General features: G+C 41.1%; 1 protein-coding gene across 1 annotated transcript; it reads right to left on the bottom strand.

Annotated features, from left to right (window-relative positions):
* Positions 1–9,952: 9,952 nt before the first annotated feature.
* Positions 9,953–15,866, bottom strand: dnaja2b (DnaJ heat shock protein family (Hsp40) member A2b). The gene is made up of 9 exons (XM_062421061.1): positions 15,703–15,866; positions 14,442–14,501; positions 13,390–13,616; positions 13,226–13,306; positions 12,961–13,094; positions 12,657–12,853; positions 12,349–12,493; positions 11,701–11,828; positions 9,953–11,595 (listed from the first exon to the last, which is right to left on the bottom strand). The coding sequence occupies exons 1-9, from the start codon at positions 15,778–15,780 to the stop codon at positions 11,407–11,409; spliced, it is 1,239 nt and encodes a 412-aa protein (XP_062277045.1). The 5' UTR covers positions 15,781–15,866; the 3' UTR covers positions 9,953–11,406.
* Between the last annotated feature and the right edge of the window lie 1,014 nt (positions 15,867–16,880).

A 16,880-nucleotide genomic window follows, 5' to 3' on the forward strand; every position in this document is an offset into this window, starting at 1 on the left:
ATATGTTTACTGTACAGGTTCAATTTCAGCACTGTGCAATGTCTGACTGTATAAACAGTAAGCCACATAATCTCAGGTACTCCTTTTTCCTTCTCCATTTTACAAATAAACAAAAGTTTCACTAATATTTGTGGTATTTCATATTCTGTTTGACGAGCGAGATAAAAGTCATTAATCATTGAGACATAAGGATGATGTTGGTGGCACTTTGTTTTTCAGGTCAGTCATTTCTTAGTAATTTCTCAGGACATTTCTTAGGAAGAAATATGTAATTTTGTACCAGTTGGGGGTAAAATAATGCAGACAGAGTGTTTGTATATTTGTAATTTAGTTAATTATAGTTAATTAATTATAGTTAATTGCTTGTTTAACCTAGAAAGGGTTCTAGCAAATTAGCTGAACATGCAAAAATGTTAAAAAATAATAATAATAATTTAATAACAACAGTGGACAAATATTTAATTGGTTACCATGATATTACACACTAAATCCAGTGGGTATTTTATTCACCAGACGTATAATGTATGAACCAGGCAACACAAACACAGTTTCTGGGCTGGGATCCACCAACTTTCACTTGTAGTTCAATGCTACAGAACGTTTTTCACACAGGTGTAATGTGTCACATGGTCCTGTATCACATTTCATCCTCTCTGTCTCACTCTGACAGATACACTGTCACTTTTGTTGCTTGGTAACCTGATTCAGCTGTTGTTCAGAGGACTGCTGTTACCATAGTAATGGCATGTATAATTCATCAGCCCACCGTGGTGAAAACATGGAGCAGGTAAGATGTTTTAATGTTAGGTGAGAGCTGCATTTGTTTTCCATGTCTAAGTTACAAATACTGTAATGATGTTTTCCCTCAGGACTGTATTGCTGGTCTGTACCAGTCTCTGGGCATGCCTGTCGGAGCTGAGTTTTCCACTGAAGACGTGAGTCTCCTCTTCCGCAAAATGTTTCACATTCCCTCTAGCACGGACGAAACACATGTGGCAATGAAGAAGGTAGAAATTCAGATATATTTTAAATACAAACATCACCATGAAAGTAGCTGGCATTTGATACATTTTTAATTTCTCATTAAAGAATATTAGTGTGTACCTGTGTCTTGTTTAGATTGCAGGAGCTGACAATAGCTGGTCCTGTGTTGGTGGAAATGTTTTGTACGTTCTCCTAGAAATGGAAAGGGAGAGGGAAAAGAAGGAAAAGGTAGTTAATGAAATGTTTATATGTATGAGAAACCCAGTAACATATACAGTATATATACAGTATATACTATGATATATATTATCATCTTCAGCTGTACTGGGACCTCCAGCTTCTAAATGTGGGGAGTCTCAACCCTCTAAATGTAATGGACTCACTAGAAATCATCGATCCTCATGTCCTGAATTGCCTGCACCAAAGCACAGACCCTAATACGTTCAAAAAAGCTCACAACTCAGATTTAGGATCCGCACAGTCCTGTACCTTTGACACAGACAACACACAGGTATGTTGAAACGCAGCAGATTTTCTCCTGCATAAAGGCTCTGTCCATCATAACTTGGCCTTCTTTTACTCTCCACACACAGAGGGAGAGACCAGTGGGAGGGAAAAAACTGTACTGGAGAGTGAGAGATATGAGGAGGCTCAAGAAAGCAGTGCGGCAGTGCTGGACCAGGTGAGCATCTTTAGTTCAAGAAACTGAGGTAAAATTCCCAGGTCAAGACACTTTAATGTTCCTTTTTTTACAATTAAAACATTAGACTCTATCACTGTACAGAGGGAAATATTTAAATTTTTACTCCATTCAACTTCACTCCACATTCTGTGATGATTCTGTACGAAGGACTGAGATTATTGTCACATTGCAGGTTGAGGCTACACCTAAAAAAAAAGGAAAATAAGCTCAAAAGATGATGATTTGCTGTTGTTTGAACTAAGATTTAACAGTACAGCCACATTGTTCACATACAGCTATCAAATGTTTCATGTGTGTTCAGATAATGATTTAACACCTGAAAGGGAACGTTTCATGGAATTAGTACTTTAAGTTTTGATATCTTAATTGTATTTTAGTGCTAATACTTCCTCAACTTAATAATGTTTCTAATGAAAGACTATTTTCAAACTGTAGTATTTTAAAGGATGTGAATATTTGCTCACCACTTTAAAACAGTCTCTCTCTTTTTTGCATGTTGGTGCTTAATATGATCATAATGTTGATGTGTTTATCTCCTTAGATTGGCAACAGAGGGTGTGCAAAGAATACTGGCCCCTCCCTGGCAGGACCAAATCCCAGGGGTCAGAGGTCAGGCCTGGGGCTTTGTCTCCCTGTCAGATGTCCTCCTCTTGGTTGGAGTGAAGTATGATGTGGTGACCCACTTGCTTTATACAGAAATGCTTGAGGAACACTACAGTAAGGAAAAGATACTTTGAACTGTCGTCTCAATAGCACATCAAGAACAATCTCATAACTAAGTAGAACTCACTCAGCATTATAGAATCTGGTCCAGAAGCTTCATATTCCCTTTTTGTCTTTCTTTCAATGTTTTGCTGACTCCACAGCTCTGAATGTATGGGAGACCCTGCTGCCAGAGCAACAACACAAGGAAGAGGAGGGGCTGGAGGATCTTGCAGAGGAGGCTTTGGAGTCAGGTGACATGCTCCATTTGGCTGGACTGCCAGGGGCATTCAGGATATACAGGTAGCCCACACACACCAAGATGATTATTAGGGCCCGAGCACTGACAAGTCAGTGAGGGACCTATTGTAATTGCCGGAATTATTATTAGGGCCCGAGCACTGACAAGTCAGTGAGGGACCTATTGTAATTGCCGGAATTATTATTATTATTATTATTATTCAAGAGACGCATAATGAATTGCATTTTTCGTGGCCTGAACATGCATGAAAACTCATGAAATTCTGCACACACGTCGCAGCTGGTGTAAATTTATTTAATTCAACGTGATTGGACGCAAGCGTGGTAAGGGGACTCGCTAGCGCCCCCTAACGTCGGGTCATGTGTCCAAAAATACTCTCGGATCAGCATGAAATTTAAGTATGTTACAGCTGTCATCGGATCATGTAGATATTAATTTTGTGGAAGTTTTTTACCAAACAGGAAGTTGTGCACGCGGCGTGGCGTGCAGCGATTTTCATTTTTCGAATACCGCTTTGAGGACTTTATGATGTTCACAGAATCATGAAACCTACCACGTAGGTTTCAAATCATGAGCTCTTTCATCTGATACCACATTTGCCCAATATTTTGCCCCAACAGCTCAGTAGCGCCCCCTAATGCCTTTTCCCACCTAGGATGTACTGACAAGCTCTCAAACTCACCAAATTGGACACACTTGTCAAGACTCACGAATATTATTTTTTGGTATAACCGCAACCTTTTAAGTGGCAAAATGACTCTACAGCGCCCCCTAGAACATTAAAAGTTGAAGCCCCGCCTTCTACATGCACGTACATGAACGAAATTTAGGATTCATATATATCATGACCAGACGCACAAAAAAGCCTCTTGGACCCATACCCTAAGTCCAACAGGAAGTCGGCCATCTTGGATCACAGGTGAATTTTTGCCGCCATTTTCCCCATTTCCAGCCCTCGTACTATAACGCACTCCTCCTGCAGTTTTAACTGCAGTGACTTCAGATTAGAACTGTATCATCCTCAGACCTTGATGATGTAAACTTGATAACAGATTTTCCCTACGTTATACCAGGTGGGCGTGGCAGTCGTTTGTTTGTATAAACAAACAACTCCTTATAACTCCTCAATACTTTGTCGGATGTTTATACATGCAGTGCGTAAAATGTCACACCTGTTCAAGCCGTTTCAATTTCAACATCATTGGGGGTGGATGTGGCAAGGGGTCTCCATAGCGCCCCCTAACAGCAGGTCATGTGACCACAAACTTTGTCTGATCTTCGTGTAATTTACAGGACTCATAGCACTCCTGGGTAAACCCCCAAATTATTTTTTTCAAAATTTTCGCTCTTACAGGAAGTGAGTTATTGTGCATTTCCTGCGTCAATTTTCCATTTTTCCCTCTGCCTTTAGAGGACTTTCCGGTCTTCACAGAATCACCAAATTGTACACATACGTCAACAGTCACACATATTGCCTACTGACAAAGTTTGGGATTTTTAAGTGAGAAAATGACTCCACAGCGCCCCCTGGAAGATTTCAAAGTTTAACCATTATATGAATACCTTATCCCCTTTCATTTCTGGTCTTGGTGTGCCATCTAGTGGAGACATTAACCCCATCACACAATGTTCCATTGAAGCAGCAGGAGCAAAGACCTTTACATGGCTGCTGTCAATGCCCTGCGACTGCGACAAGCACTGACGTTCCTGCGTAAGAACAACTCTACCTGCGCGCCCTCCGACTGCGCCACAGTCCGACGTGCGTGGATGCGCGAGGGCCCTTCGACACTGCTTGCAGTTTTAATTATTATTATTATTATTATTATTATTCAAGTGCCGCGTAATGAATCGCATTTTTGGCGGCTTGAACATAAATGAAAACTCATGAAATTCTGCACATACGTCGCAGCTTGTGTAAATTTATTTAATTCAACGTGATTGGACGCAAGCGTGGTAAGGGGACTCGCTAGCGCCCCCTAACGTCGGGTCATGTGACCACAAATCTTCTCTGATCGGCATGAAATTTAAATATGTTACAGCTCTCATCGGATCATGCGGAAATTAATTTTGTGGAATTTTTTTACCAAACAGGAAGTTGACCACGCGGCGTGGCGTGCACCGATTTTCACAATTTCGAACACCGCTTTGAGGACTTTATGATGTTCACAGAATCATGAAACCTGCCACGTAGGTTTCAAATCATGAGATCTTTCATCTGATACCACATTTGCCCAATATTTTGCCCCAACAGCTCAGTAGCGCCCCCTAATGCCTTTTCCCACTTAGCATGTACTGACAAGCTCTAAAACTCACCAAATTAGACACACTCATCAAGACTCATGAATATTATTTTTTGGTATAACCGCAACCTTTTAAGTGCCAAAATGACTCTACAGCGCCCCCTAGAACATTAAAAGTTGAAGCCCCGCCTTCTACATGCACGTACATGCACGAAATTTAGGATTCATATATATCATGACCAGACGCACAAAAAAGCCTCTTGGACCCATACCCTAAGTCCAACAGGAAGTCGGCCATCTTGGATCACAGGTGCATTTTTTCTGCCACAGGTGCATTTTTTCAGCCCTCGTACTTTAACGCACTCCTCCTGCAGTTTAGACTCCAGAGACTTCAGATTCGAACTGTATCATCCTCAGACCTTGATGATGTAAACTTGATGACAGATTTTACCTACGTTATACCAGGTGGGCGTGGCAGTCGTTTGTTTGTATAAACAAACAACTCCTTATAACTCCTCCATACATTGTCGGATGTTTATACATGCAGTGCGTGAAATGTCACACTTGGTGACGCCGTTTCAATTTCAACATCATTGGGGGTGGGTGTGGCAAGGGGTCTCCATAGCGCCCCCTAACAGCAGGTCATGTGACCACAAACTTTGTCTGATCTTCGTGAAATTTACAGGACTCATAGCACTCATGGGTAAACCCCCAAATTATTTTTTTCAAAATTTTCGCTCTTACAGGAAGTGAGTTATTGTGCATTTCCTGCGTCAATTTTCCATTTTTCCCTCTGCCTTTAGAGGACTTTCCCGTCTTCACAGAATCACCAAATTGTACACATACGTCAACAGTCACACATATTGCCTACTGACAAAGTTTGGGATTTTTAAGTGAGAAAATGACTCCACAGCGCCCCCTGGAAGATTTCAAAGTTTAACCATTATATGAATACCTTATCCCCTTTCATTTCTGGTCTTGGTGTGCCATCTAGTGGAGACATTAACGCCCCTTCACACAATGTTCCATTGAAGCAGCAGGAGCAAAGACCTTTACATGGCTGCTGTCAATGCCCTGCGACTGCGACAAGCACTGACGTTCCTGCGTAAGAAGACCTCTACCTGCGCGCCCTCCGACTGCGCCACAGTCCGACGTGCGTGGATGCGCGAGGGCCCTTCGACACTGCTTGCAGTTTTAATTATTATTGCAATTTAAAGTAATGCAAAAACTAAATATACTGAAACATCTTTAACTGACAACAAAACAACAACCAAACTACATTGCAACAATATTTGTTAGTTTCTAAAGTAACTATGAACAATCAATGTAAACATTCCAATTAAGAAAATCACATTTCTTTTTAGTTTTAGCTTAATTTTAGCTTAACCTGCATTTTTTTCCTGCAGGGCCTTTCCTGAGTGTGGGGAACAGTGCTGGTCTGCCATTTCTCTCCTGTATGAATTACACACATCTCATAAACAAGAGAGGGACACACTGACAGTGCTAGCCGAGAGGTACACACACACATTTTAAACAGTTTGAAGCCACTGGTAGATATAAGCTTAAAAATCAAGATCATGTCATATCAGAAGATACCCTTATTATAATCTTATTTACCCACTCAATAATCTTGCCCATCCGAAAATAGGTAAACATTAAGGAATTGTTTGCAAATACATTTTTATTCTAGGGTTAACACTCCTGCACTTCCACATGGCAAGTTGATTCATTATTCTTTTCCCTTCCAGGCTGGACAGGAAGAGCCTGAGACTAATGTGTCTACACATCAGGTTGGCAACTCTCAGAGCTCAGAGAGCAAAAACGTCCTACAGCGCTCTTCTGGCAGCCCGGCAATCCTGGGAGAAATGGTGAGCAAAGAAATGTGTAAAATAACTATATACAAAGTTTGACAATGTAAATTAAAATCTCAGCTGTATACTTCCTGCAACTCATCTATCTCCTCAGGCCACATGTTTACAGTCCATGCAGAGCAGATCAGGCTGTTTTGTGGCTACAGGGTGAAAAACAAGAGCAAATTAAGCACTTCTCAATGTCACCACAGCAGGTACTGTAAATCTAATTAGTGCATAATGTCATTACATTATTCCTGAATTGTATACAGTGTTCTTTTGTGTGGTCATATTTTCTCCAGTAATGCTCAGTGCACTATAAAACTATAAACTCTGGCCCTCTCCCAGCAGGCAGTGCTGCAGTTGCTGGTGCTGACTCATGAGCAGGAGAGGCAGCACCTGGTCCAGTTGGTACATGGGATCTCTCTAGAGGAACTACAATGGCCAGGCTGCACTGTGCCTCCAAACAAGGGTAAATCAATATTTCTTCCTTTCCAGCTGCTTGTTTGTCAGAATTGGTTTGCTTCGATTCCCGTAAATCCCATATTCTTTATTTCCTGTAGAAGATAGTCAGAAGCAAGCGTCTTTAAGGAACGTCTGTATAAAAAGACTGAGACAAATCCATGCCAGGCTTCAGACACACAGTAACGCTCAAATCATCTTAGAGCAAACTTACTCGCAGCTTCAACCCCAGCCGCAAATGCATGAACACATAGGGATACTGACCGAGTGGTCCCAACACCAGCTGGAAGATTGTGCTCTGCTCTTCTTGACCCATCTGCTGGAGCTCCAGGAGGTCCAAGCTACTGCATTACTGCCAGCGCTGATGGACAAGGTGAGTGAAGAAAACCACGGCATCCAATCCAAAGCAAAATTCAGTAATAAAGCACAAGAATTTAAAAATAATTATGTGTGTTTGTTAGAGTACACAGCATCTTCAAGCTCTGCAAGATGAGTGTGAATCTCAACTTCAATCAAAGCACTACACCAACCTGCACAAACTTCTTATCTCAGATGCCACTTTTACATCAGGCTCTATACTCAATCCTAATACAAACATGACCCAAAGCAGTAGCAAGGAGCAAATCACAGCTGAGTCCTGCTGCAGAGAGCCTGTTGATGCCCAAAACATCAGTGCTGAGTCATCTGACACCCTGACAGTTGTTTCAGTCAGAAGGGCCAGCAGAGAACTAAAGGGAGTTCAAACTGAAGATGGGACTAACGCACATGATGTCTGCACAGGTGCTGTAAACACAGGGAAATATACTGTATATGGACATATACTCATTACTTCAATTACAATACACTTTGCTTTCCCCTAGAGTGTGGAGCAGCAATGGAGGATCTGCCTTACTTGGAGATCTTGTGTGTGTCAGACACAACAAGTAATACTCCTGAGGTCTTTGCTGCAGAAGGGGGAGCCCAGGATGAGGAAGAGGCCAGTGCAACAAAGAGCCCCCAGAGCTGTGAGAAACAGGGCTCACTGATTGCTGTTGCTTGGAGTAAACCACCAGAGGATGACACTAACAATGAGGCAGAGGCTGCAGACAGAAAGACTGCTCAGAGCCAGGATGGTAAGAGCAGTCTGAAGACCAGAGATATACACAGCACAGCTGAACAGACACAGTGTGAGGAGACCGCTGCACAAAGCCACAATGAAGAGTTGAAACCCACTCCATTCCAGTCTGGTTCCACAGGTCACCCTGACACACAGTCTGTTGACCAGCAGTGCAGCGTAGAACAGGTACTCTCAGTTGTGCATAACAGTATAAGCATATTAGCAGACCATAAAACAGTGTTACTGTCATTCTACCTCATCAGATTCCTTCCCTTTTATATTTTTATTAGTTAACCTTAGAGGAGAGGCCAATGCCAACCCTGCAGATGGAACAACCACATCTCTTGGTTGACTCTCCTGACATTGAAGAGCATGCCAGTGACCTCTGCTTTGGAGTGTCCAATGAGATATCTAACAGCAGCAGAGAAGTGGTTGAGGTGGAAATGTGTCCCATTGCATCCAAGTCACAGCTGTGGGAACTGAGAGGGCCTGAAACTGCTCACCCTGAGGACCAGAAATATATCTCACAAGCCACAGTAAGTCTGCTGTTACATCTTTGTGCAGCCAGGGCTTTTAACATAACTGTATGAAGACACCAATGATGTGCCTTGTGATATGCGCCTTGTGGAAGTGTTGTAACTTCCACATTATTGCATTTTTAAAAAACAATTTTGCAGCTGTTTCCTGCTTTAAAGGTAGACTGTAGCCTCGCAGAGAGAAAAGCAATGAGGGAATCCGCACTTATGGAGAGAGAACGAGCAAGAGAACCAGTGTCAGCAATGGAGAGAGAGAGGACGATGCGTAACCTGGTGGATATGCAAAGAAAGGTCGAACAAAGGCAGCAGAGAGATAGAGAGAGACAACTGCTGAGGGTGAGATAAAGTGGTACTGAAAGATTACTCATTGTAAGTGAGAGGCTGAGGAGCACGGGGACACCTGTCATTGACATCTCGCTTTGACACTGTTTGTCTTAGGTTCAGGAACGTCTGTCGATCATCCAGAACAAGAAGGCGGAGGAAGATCTGCTAGGCCTAAAACATGGAGACAGGCTAAGGCACCTCACACATGATCTACCACAGGTAAACGTGTTGAGGGAATCTGTCTGCATAATTCAAATAAGTTTTTTATTATCAGACTTTTAACTTTTGTGTTTCAGGATGACAAGAAGCAGCAGAAAACAGTCGTCAGAGAGCGACTGGAGCAGCTAAGAAGAGAGCGCTCTTATGTCATGCAGTCCAAAAGAGACAGGTATGGGATCATTCTTGAAATTAGACAACAAATGAATGTCTACCAACATGTTGTACACTCCACTTTTTTTCACTCATAAGGAATACTGCAGGATTTAAGGAACTCCTGGGTCCAGTAACTCTCCACAGTAGAGAAACAGAGGATGGAGAAGATTGAGATACTGGAGCTGCTTAAAATTCCTGTCTGGTAAAATAGGAATTTTTAGTTATTACCATTTACATAAAGGTTAACCTAACACATTTCCAACCATGAATCAGCACAACAAACTTATTTCCTAATGAACTGTATCAATCACTGGTAACATACTGATGTGTTTAATGCTGTAAATATTGAGTGGGGGCTTAACTGTTTAATGTAACATTTAAAAATGCAGATTGTGCATATGAAAAAAAGATTTCAACAAACTTATGGTGACTGTTTATTATACAGTTTAATGAACATCTTGACAAACATAAGCATTAACAGTAATATCATTTATCAATGACCCCATTTATTTGTGTACACATTATCCCCCTGTGGCCTAAATTACATACACAATGAGTCACAGAGGTGCATTTTAACAGTCTACACAATATCCATCGACTCTATTGATCATTATGTTGTGATTACAGGAAGGACACTGCTGTAGACTTTTAATGCACCTGTGGACTGGGGTTGTATTTACAGGATGTGACTATTGTAACATGTCAAAGGACATAAGCTTGGCTAACAACTCTATGATGGGGAGATATGTATAATACAAAGGGTTGGTGTTGGCCCAGTAGTTTTCCTGCAAGAGAGGGTGGGGGGTCTCTGGGCCCAGTTGTGTAAAAGGGGGGGAAAAATACTGTCTACATGGGAGAGATTATCAGCAAATAAACATTCAGTTGTTTAATCTTTAATTGATCTTATATGGTGGTCACTCACACTGCAGTCTGACACAAAGCAGGAATACCTATCATCCTAATAAGCCAGAACATTCCACGGCAGCTCTCCCACACTGAACCACTGTGTTACACACATACATACAAAGTACACAAGTGTGTCCTCACATGAAGAGCACACAGCTTAGGTTCAAGTCCTGTGGTCTCGAACATACTAACATTAAAACCAAAGACAAAAAAAGCTTTAATTCCAAACTAGAAAAGTGGGGCCTGGCCGACAGTTTCTATACTCAAAGTTTTAATATTCTAGCAATGTGACAGCTGGGAACTAAATAAGAACCCACAAGTCCCATTTTCAAAACAGGAGAGTTCACCTTTGAGGATGAGGTGCATTATTATCATGTGCGGTTCCCAGCAGGCTGTGCAAATGACACACTTTTCTGGCTGTAATTAGGTCAGCAGGGCACTTCGATAGTGACATACATGAAATTTAAATGGGTGTGGTGTCTGGACCCAGGATCTACGTGTGCAAGATCTTCAGCAAGAAAGCAGCATGCGCTTGTGTGTGACAGACTAAACTACACCTTATACAAGATAGTCAACAATATTTGCATTTTATACACTAGACTGGTGTTTCCCACAGTGAAAGATAAAAGCCTAAGATGAAAACATGGAGGTCCACATCAAGTTCAGTCAGTGAACCTCTGTGAATGGGACCGCCTTCTTGCTGGAGGCTATGATGAACACTACTGTCCAAAAACACAAAATGGTCATCACATGTCCAGTATCTCTCTGACTTATGGGCACCATGGAACTGAGGAGGGTGGATATACGTGTATATGTATTTGTGTGTATCTCTTTTTCATCGGTATCATGAAAGACGAGAAATGCGCATTGTATGTGCATCAAGTCTTGAATGGTGTTAGCAATGGGACTCAAGGGATGTTCATGTATTTATGTTTTAATGTGTGCGCTTGTTTTAAAGCATGAGTCTTTCTATTGGTGTGCACACTGCACCCCAGGACCATGATGGCCCCCTTCCTCATCAGAACTATCATTATAGGCCTCTCTCCTGGCTCCACCTCCTGATCCTTGACTCCGGTCGAATTCTGTCAAGTCAACTTCCTCCGCATCTGCTGTGATGACAGGGTTCTCCGCACGAGCAGGCAGCAGGCACTCAAGTTCCTGAAATAAATAAATTGATCATTGTTAAATACACAATGACATAATCATTTGAGTGGATTGAAATTTAAAATGTACAAATCAATATGTTTAACAAATGTGACTCACATTCAGTTTTTCAGGGCTAATCCAGTTGTTTTCAGGGAACTGGACATCAAACTTGAGGTAAAGGTCTCCCTTCTCAAATGGGTTTCTGTATTGAGGCATTCCTTCTCCCTTCACCATTCGAATAGAGCCTGTTACACACAACCAATAAAAGGGTGTGAAGGCATACAGATGCAATAAGGATCCTTAGGGCCTTGGCTTCAGCAATTTACAACCTGTGTATTATATTCTGTAATAAATGTGGAGATTGGTGTTAAGAAAAAAAAATTCCCATTCAATTTGAATTGTTTGAATGACCTGATATTGCCTTTTCCCATACATGAAACTTTAACCTGTTAGTATCACATGGCCAGCCTTTGGTTCTTTGCGCAACACAATCTTGTCACATGAGAGACAGTGAACCCTCGGTTGAATCAAAAAACAGGGTAGGAGCTGCTGTGGAACTTTCCCAATATCCACAGCTTGTATCAAGCACGTTGTGGTGACACCAAAACTTTTTTTTTTTTTTAACTGTGTTTATTTCTCACTAGGCTTAATTCTGCAATATCTCTATACAATAATACCTAAATGTTCACCAGAACAACAAAGCAAGAATGCAATTTAAAAAAAGAAAAAAGATGATTCACTAATGTGGTATGAAGACATATTTACCTGGCTCTATGACCTTGCCAGGCGGGTATTTGACAAGCAGCTGACGTCCATCCAAGTGTGTAACAGTCAACTGGAAGCCACACAAAGCCTCAACCAGGCCAATACGTTGGACCATGTGGAGGTCATTGCCATCACGGCGGAATTCCTGATTTAGACAAAAATCCCCAAATTTGTTGCCAAGGTTCACAACTGTTGTTCATCAAATAAATGTAGAATGCTTCCTTAAATAATGGCTACTCTATTGTAGCCCTAATAATAAACACAGCTTAACAATCAATAACAGAATCCAGGGCAAACAGGTGAGGTACCTCATGTTCTTTCTCCTGTAGCACCAGGACAATATCTCCTGGTTCAACACCTGGTGCTTGGTCAGCTTCTCCAGAGAATGTGATCTTCTGTCCGTGTCTCATGCCTTTGTCCACATGCACCTCCAGAAGCTTAGTTTCCTTACTAACCTTATGACCCTCACACTTTTTACAGCGGTCCTTCTCATTGATCACCTCACCTAGACAAGCACACACAGATTGGACACACTCAGAATACTGTTGTTTTTGTGCATATCGGTTTTCAAAAAAGATACAGTCCATGTGTGGGTGTTGATGGACATATTACCCTCTCCATTGCAGTCTGTACAGACTGACTGCATCTGTTGAACCATCCCAGGGGCCAGCTGTCTAATCATGATTCTCATACCTCGTCCTCTGCATGCCACACACTTCTGCACTGCTCCGGCCTTACCGCCCTGACTAAAAGGCAAACAGTAAAGCGTCAGCAACAAAATCATTGCAGTTACATTCCATCATCTGCCTGGCCTATAACACTATAGATTATTAGGTTTTTTTCAATCCTTAAACTTAAACATTCAAAGCGGACTCACCCATTACAGGCAGCACACAGAACATTCTTACTGAGCTGCAGTTTGGTGGTTTTGCCATTGTAGAGGTCTTCAAGAGAAACTCTGTGTGACAAAATGATGCAAAAACACATTATTTTTGAACAACCCACTAAAAACCTCCAACAGTTTTTAAGTACAATACTTACTTCAAAGGGTGTACCATATCATCTCCTCTCCTCCTGCCTCCATTGCGTCCTCTGCCCTGTCCCCCCATGAACCCAAACAGTCCTCCACCAAAAATGTGAGAGAAGATATCGTCCATCCCGGGGCCTCCGCCTCCTCCCTCCCGTAGCCCCTGTTCTCCATAGCGATCATAAAGCTCCTTCTTTTCTGGGTTCGTCAGCACCTCATATGCAAAACTGATCTCTTTAAACTGGAAAATGCAAAGAAACAAGAACAATCAGGATAGGATACAAAAACATTTGATATATTACAGCAACGTGGGCCAACTAGTTTTTTGTTTTATGAGTCACCTCATACAAAGAAAGGAGAAATAAAGACAGTCTAGTCTCCTGTATTAATGTCAAATGGAACAAAAATCAGGACTGAGTCATAAAGCAGTAAAATAAATCAAAACTTGATGCACTCATCTCTAGAGAAAAGCCGTTTCATATTCTGAACTCTGGTCTGTACCTATTATTAACCCTAGAAGAGTTGGGCTGTGTGTTATCATGACAAATAAAGTTTACATCATTTCTTGGTTCCAATTGTTGAGCAATTGTGTTGCTGTTGCTGTTTTAATTGTAGACTATCATGTTGCCACTGTTTTAATTGTAGACTATAGTGTTGCTGCTGTTTTAATTGTAGACTATAGGGTTCTGTTGTTCTTATTGTAAACTATAGTGTTGCTGTTGTTCTTATTGTAAACTATAGTGTTGATGTTGCTCTTATATAAACTAGTGTTGCTGTTGTTTTAATTGTAGACTATAGTGTAACTGCCGTTGTTTTAAATGTAGACCATAGTGTTGCTGCTCTTGTTCTTATAGTAGACTATAGTGTCGGTTGTTCTTATTGTAAATTATAGTATTGCTGCTGCTGTTCTCACTGTAGACTATAGTGTTGCTGCTGCTGTTCTCACTGTAGACTATAGTGTTGCTGCTGCTGTTCTCATTGTAGACTATAGTGCTGCTGCTGTTGTTCTCACTGTAGACTATAGTGTTGCTGCTGTTGCCATTGAAAATGCTTGAGTGCATCATACCTTGTCTCCAGCATCAGGGTTCTTGTCAGGGTGGTACTCTTTGGCCAATTTGCGGTAGGCCTGTAATGAACCAAAAATCAACATAAACAAAGCTGCATGATAGCCTTGTGCTCAGGTGTCATTAACCTCATAACCTTTCTGGTTAAGGGCTCAACTTGTGGGGCCTGCTGTCAAAAACATCGGTGAGAGCATCGCTGCCTCTGACATCAGACATACTCTGGTTTGAAGACATCAACAAAATCTTCATCCGAAAATATGCATTTTTAATTTTATTTTATTTGTCATGATCTCCTGACAAATCCAAAATCAACCAACATGACAATAAAAGTAATACACTTCGACATATATTGGTTTTGATTCGGAATACTCGCTTGATGTTTTCTGTCGGGGGAGAAAACAGCTGGGGTGACAGCTATTATCTTAAAATAGTTGAGTCTTAATCGAGTTATATGATTATTTGAGTTTAACTTATTGTTGAATACAGTATTAATCCTCGAGGTGTCACAAGCATTTGTCAAAGTCACATTTGGAAAGACTGACGCTGATTTGTCGTTTATAGACAATTGGTAACTAACGTGATGTGATGTTTGAATCCAGTTCAGAGTACACAGCGACGAGAATATTAGCAACGTAAGGTTCATAGCTACCGCAATGTTAGCTATACGACGAGTGGCATTAGCTGTTTTTTAAGTAAAAAAAACATACACGTTTATCCATAAGCATATGATATAGTTAAAAACATAGAGGTTCACGCCGAGCTTAGCGTCACCACATGCCATATAAACTTTGTGAACACAAAAACAGGGTTGTTTTCTTAGCATATTTATGTGGGTGATCTGATAAGCTAACGTTATTTGCTTCGTTGCTGACAGACTTGGCGGAGGCTATTTGCTGGAATTTAGCTTAGTAGCGTTATCGTCTACTAGCCGGCGAGCTAACATAACTAGCACACTCGTGGTCACCCGGAGTAATTCTGGGTTTCCATTTCTTAGCAGGCAAGCTCATATCTTACCAATTCATGTAGGGAATATACTAATAATAATAATATAAAACACATTCTCAATAATTTCACCAATACCAATGTATAACTGCAGTGCAGTCAGGTATCTAGTTAGCTTAGTTTAGTAGCTAGGATAGCAAACTCACAAGCTGCTGCTGAGCATCTTGATTCGTTTCTAGGCCATATTTCACTACTGACCTCTCTTCCTATGTTGTTATGTTCTCCCTATTATCAAACTTCCAATTTGCTTCTTAATCTCACCTTCTTCAGTTCATTTTCAGAGGCAGATGGGGAAACTCCGAGGATGTCGTATAGCTTAGTATCCACGACGCCCGACATGATGCTAACCGGCCGGCTGCCACAGAAAGAGCTTCTACGGAGGTTCAGCTGAGAGAGGAACCGACGCAGGATCCACCGGTAGGGACCGTTCACGGCTGCCAGATACTACGACACACGCAAACACCCACTCGGAAGTACATGCCCAAAAACAGCAACCATAGTAAGAGTTAGCTAGGGGGCTTATTTACATTAATTGTTCTCAATTGAAAGAACAAAATTGTGCGTGGTTGTTATGGAAACCATTATTGGTTTGCCTACAAAACGTTGTCTAGTTTTTTCCCCCCTAAATTTAAATGAAATACAATTTTAGACTCCCTTTATAAAAGCAGATCTAAAAACATTTAATCAGCGTTTGTCCAAATATTCATCAGAAGTAACCTTTATCAGTATAAGAAATAGTTTACAGGTTAGGAAAGGTCGTAAAAATCACATACCCCTGTGTGAAATATAGGCTGACACTCAAATAAAATGGTGAAGGGTAACTATATAGTAAATAGGGATGGATTTCGGACACAGCCATAAAGTTTTCTCTATGAGTTAAGTTTTTCCTACAGAAGCAGAGGTTGCACTTATGATCTTTAAAGTGATGTTATGATGTGTATATCACAGGTTAATTATTTTGCTATCTTGAGAAAATAAGCGTTGTTATCTTGAGAAAACAAGCTCGAGATAACAAGATAATCTACCCGTTATCACAAGAAAAACAAAAGGTTGTTTCCTCTTATTACTCATAATGTTTAACAGAGATCAGGAGTGCAGTGCCAGCTTGCATAGATGGCGTCTTGACAACCGTAGCAACTGTTTTAAGATGAAAATGTCAGATCTAGGAGTACCAATTATAATAAACAGTACCTTTATTTATGACATCTGTGTCATGGTCAAATGGCAGGTTGATTAACTTCTAGTCATAATATGATGGGATGTTTCATATAGAATAAGTACCAAGCAATACCTTTCAACCACCTTTCATTTTATTAGACTAGATTAGAGAAAGGAAAGGGGGGTGGAGAGAGGGAATAAGAACCAACGTATGACAGATTTAAACCTGTGCTCTTAAGAGCAACCTGAAGGCTTCTTGTTCTTGATCCAAATATTTTAAC

The sequence above is a fragment of the Scomber scombrus genome, chromosome 6 (assembly GCF_963691925.1).
Source record: "Scomber scombrus chromosome 6, fScoSco1.1, whole genome shotgun sequence".
In the NCBI taxonomy this organism is placed as follows: Eukaryota; Metazoa; Chordata; class Actinopteri; order Scombriformes; family Scombridae; genus Scomber; species Scomber scombrus.

What these genes read in the sequence shown, in the direction of transcription:
- dnaja2b (XM_062421061.1), bottom strand. Translation starts at nt 15,780, where the DNA reads ATGTCGGGCGTCGTGGATACTAAGCTATACGACATCCTCGGAGTTTCC. An exon ending in CTGTGTGCTGCCTGTAATGG is followed by an intron (nt 13,095 to 13,225) that starts GTGAGTCCGCTT and finishes TTTGCCTTTTAG; the next exon opens with TCAGGGCGGTAAGGCCGGAG. An exon ending in TACAGGAGAAAGAACATGAG is followed by an intron (nt 12,494 to 12,656) that starts GTACCTCACCTG and finishes TGTCTAAATCAG; the next exon opens with GAATTCCGCCGTGATGGCAA.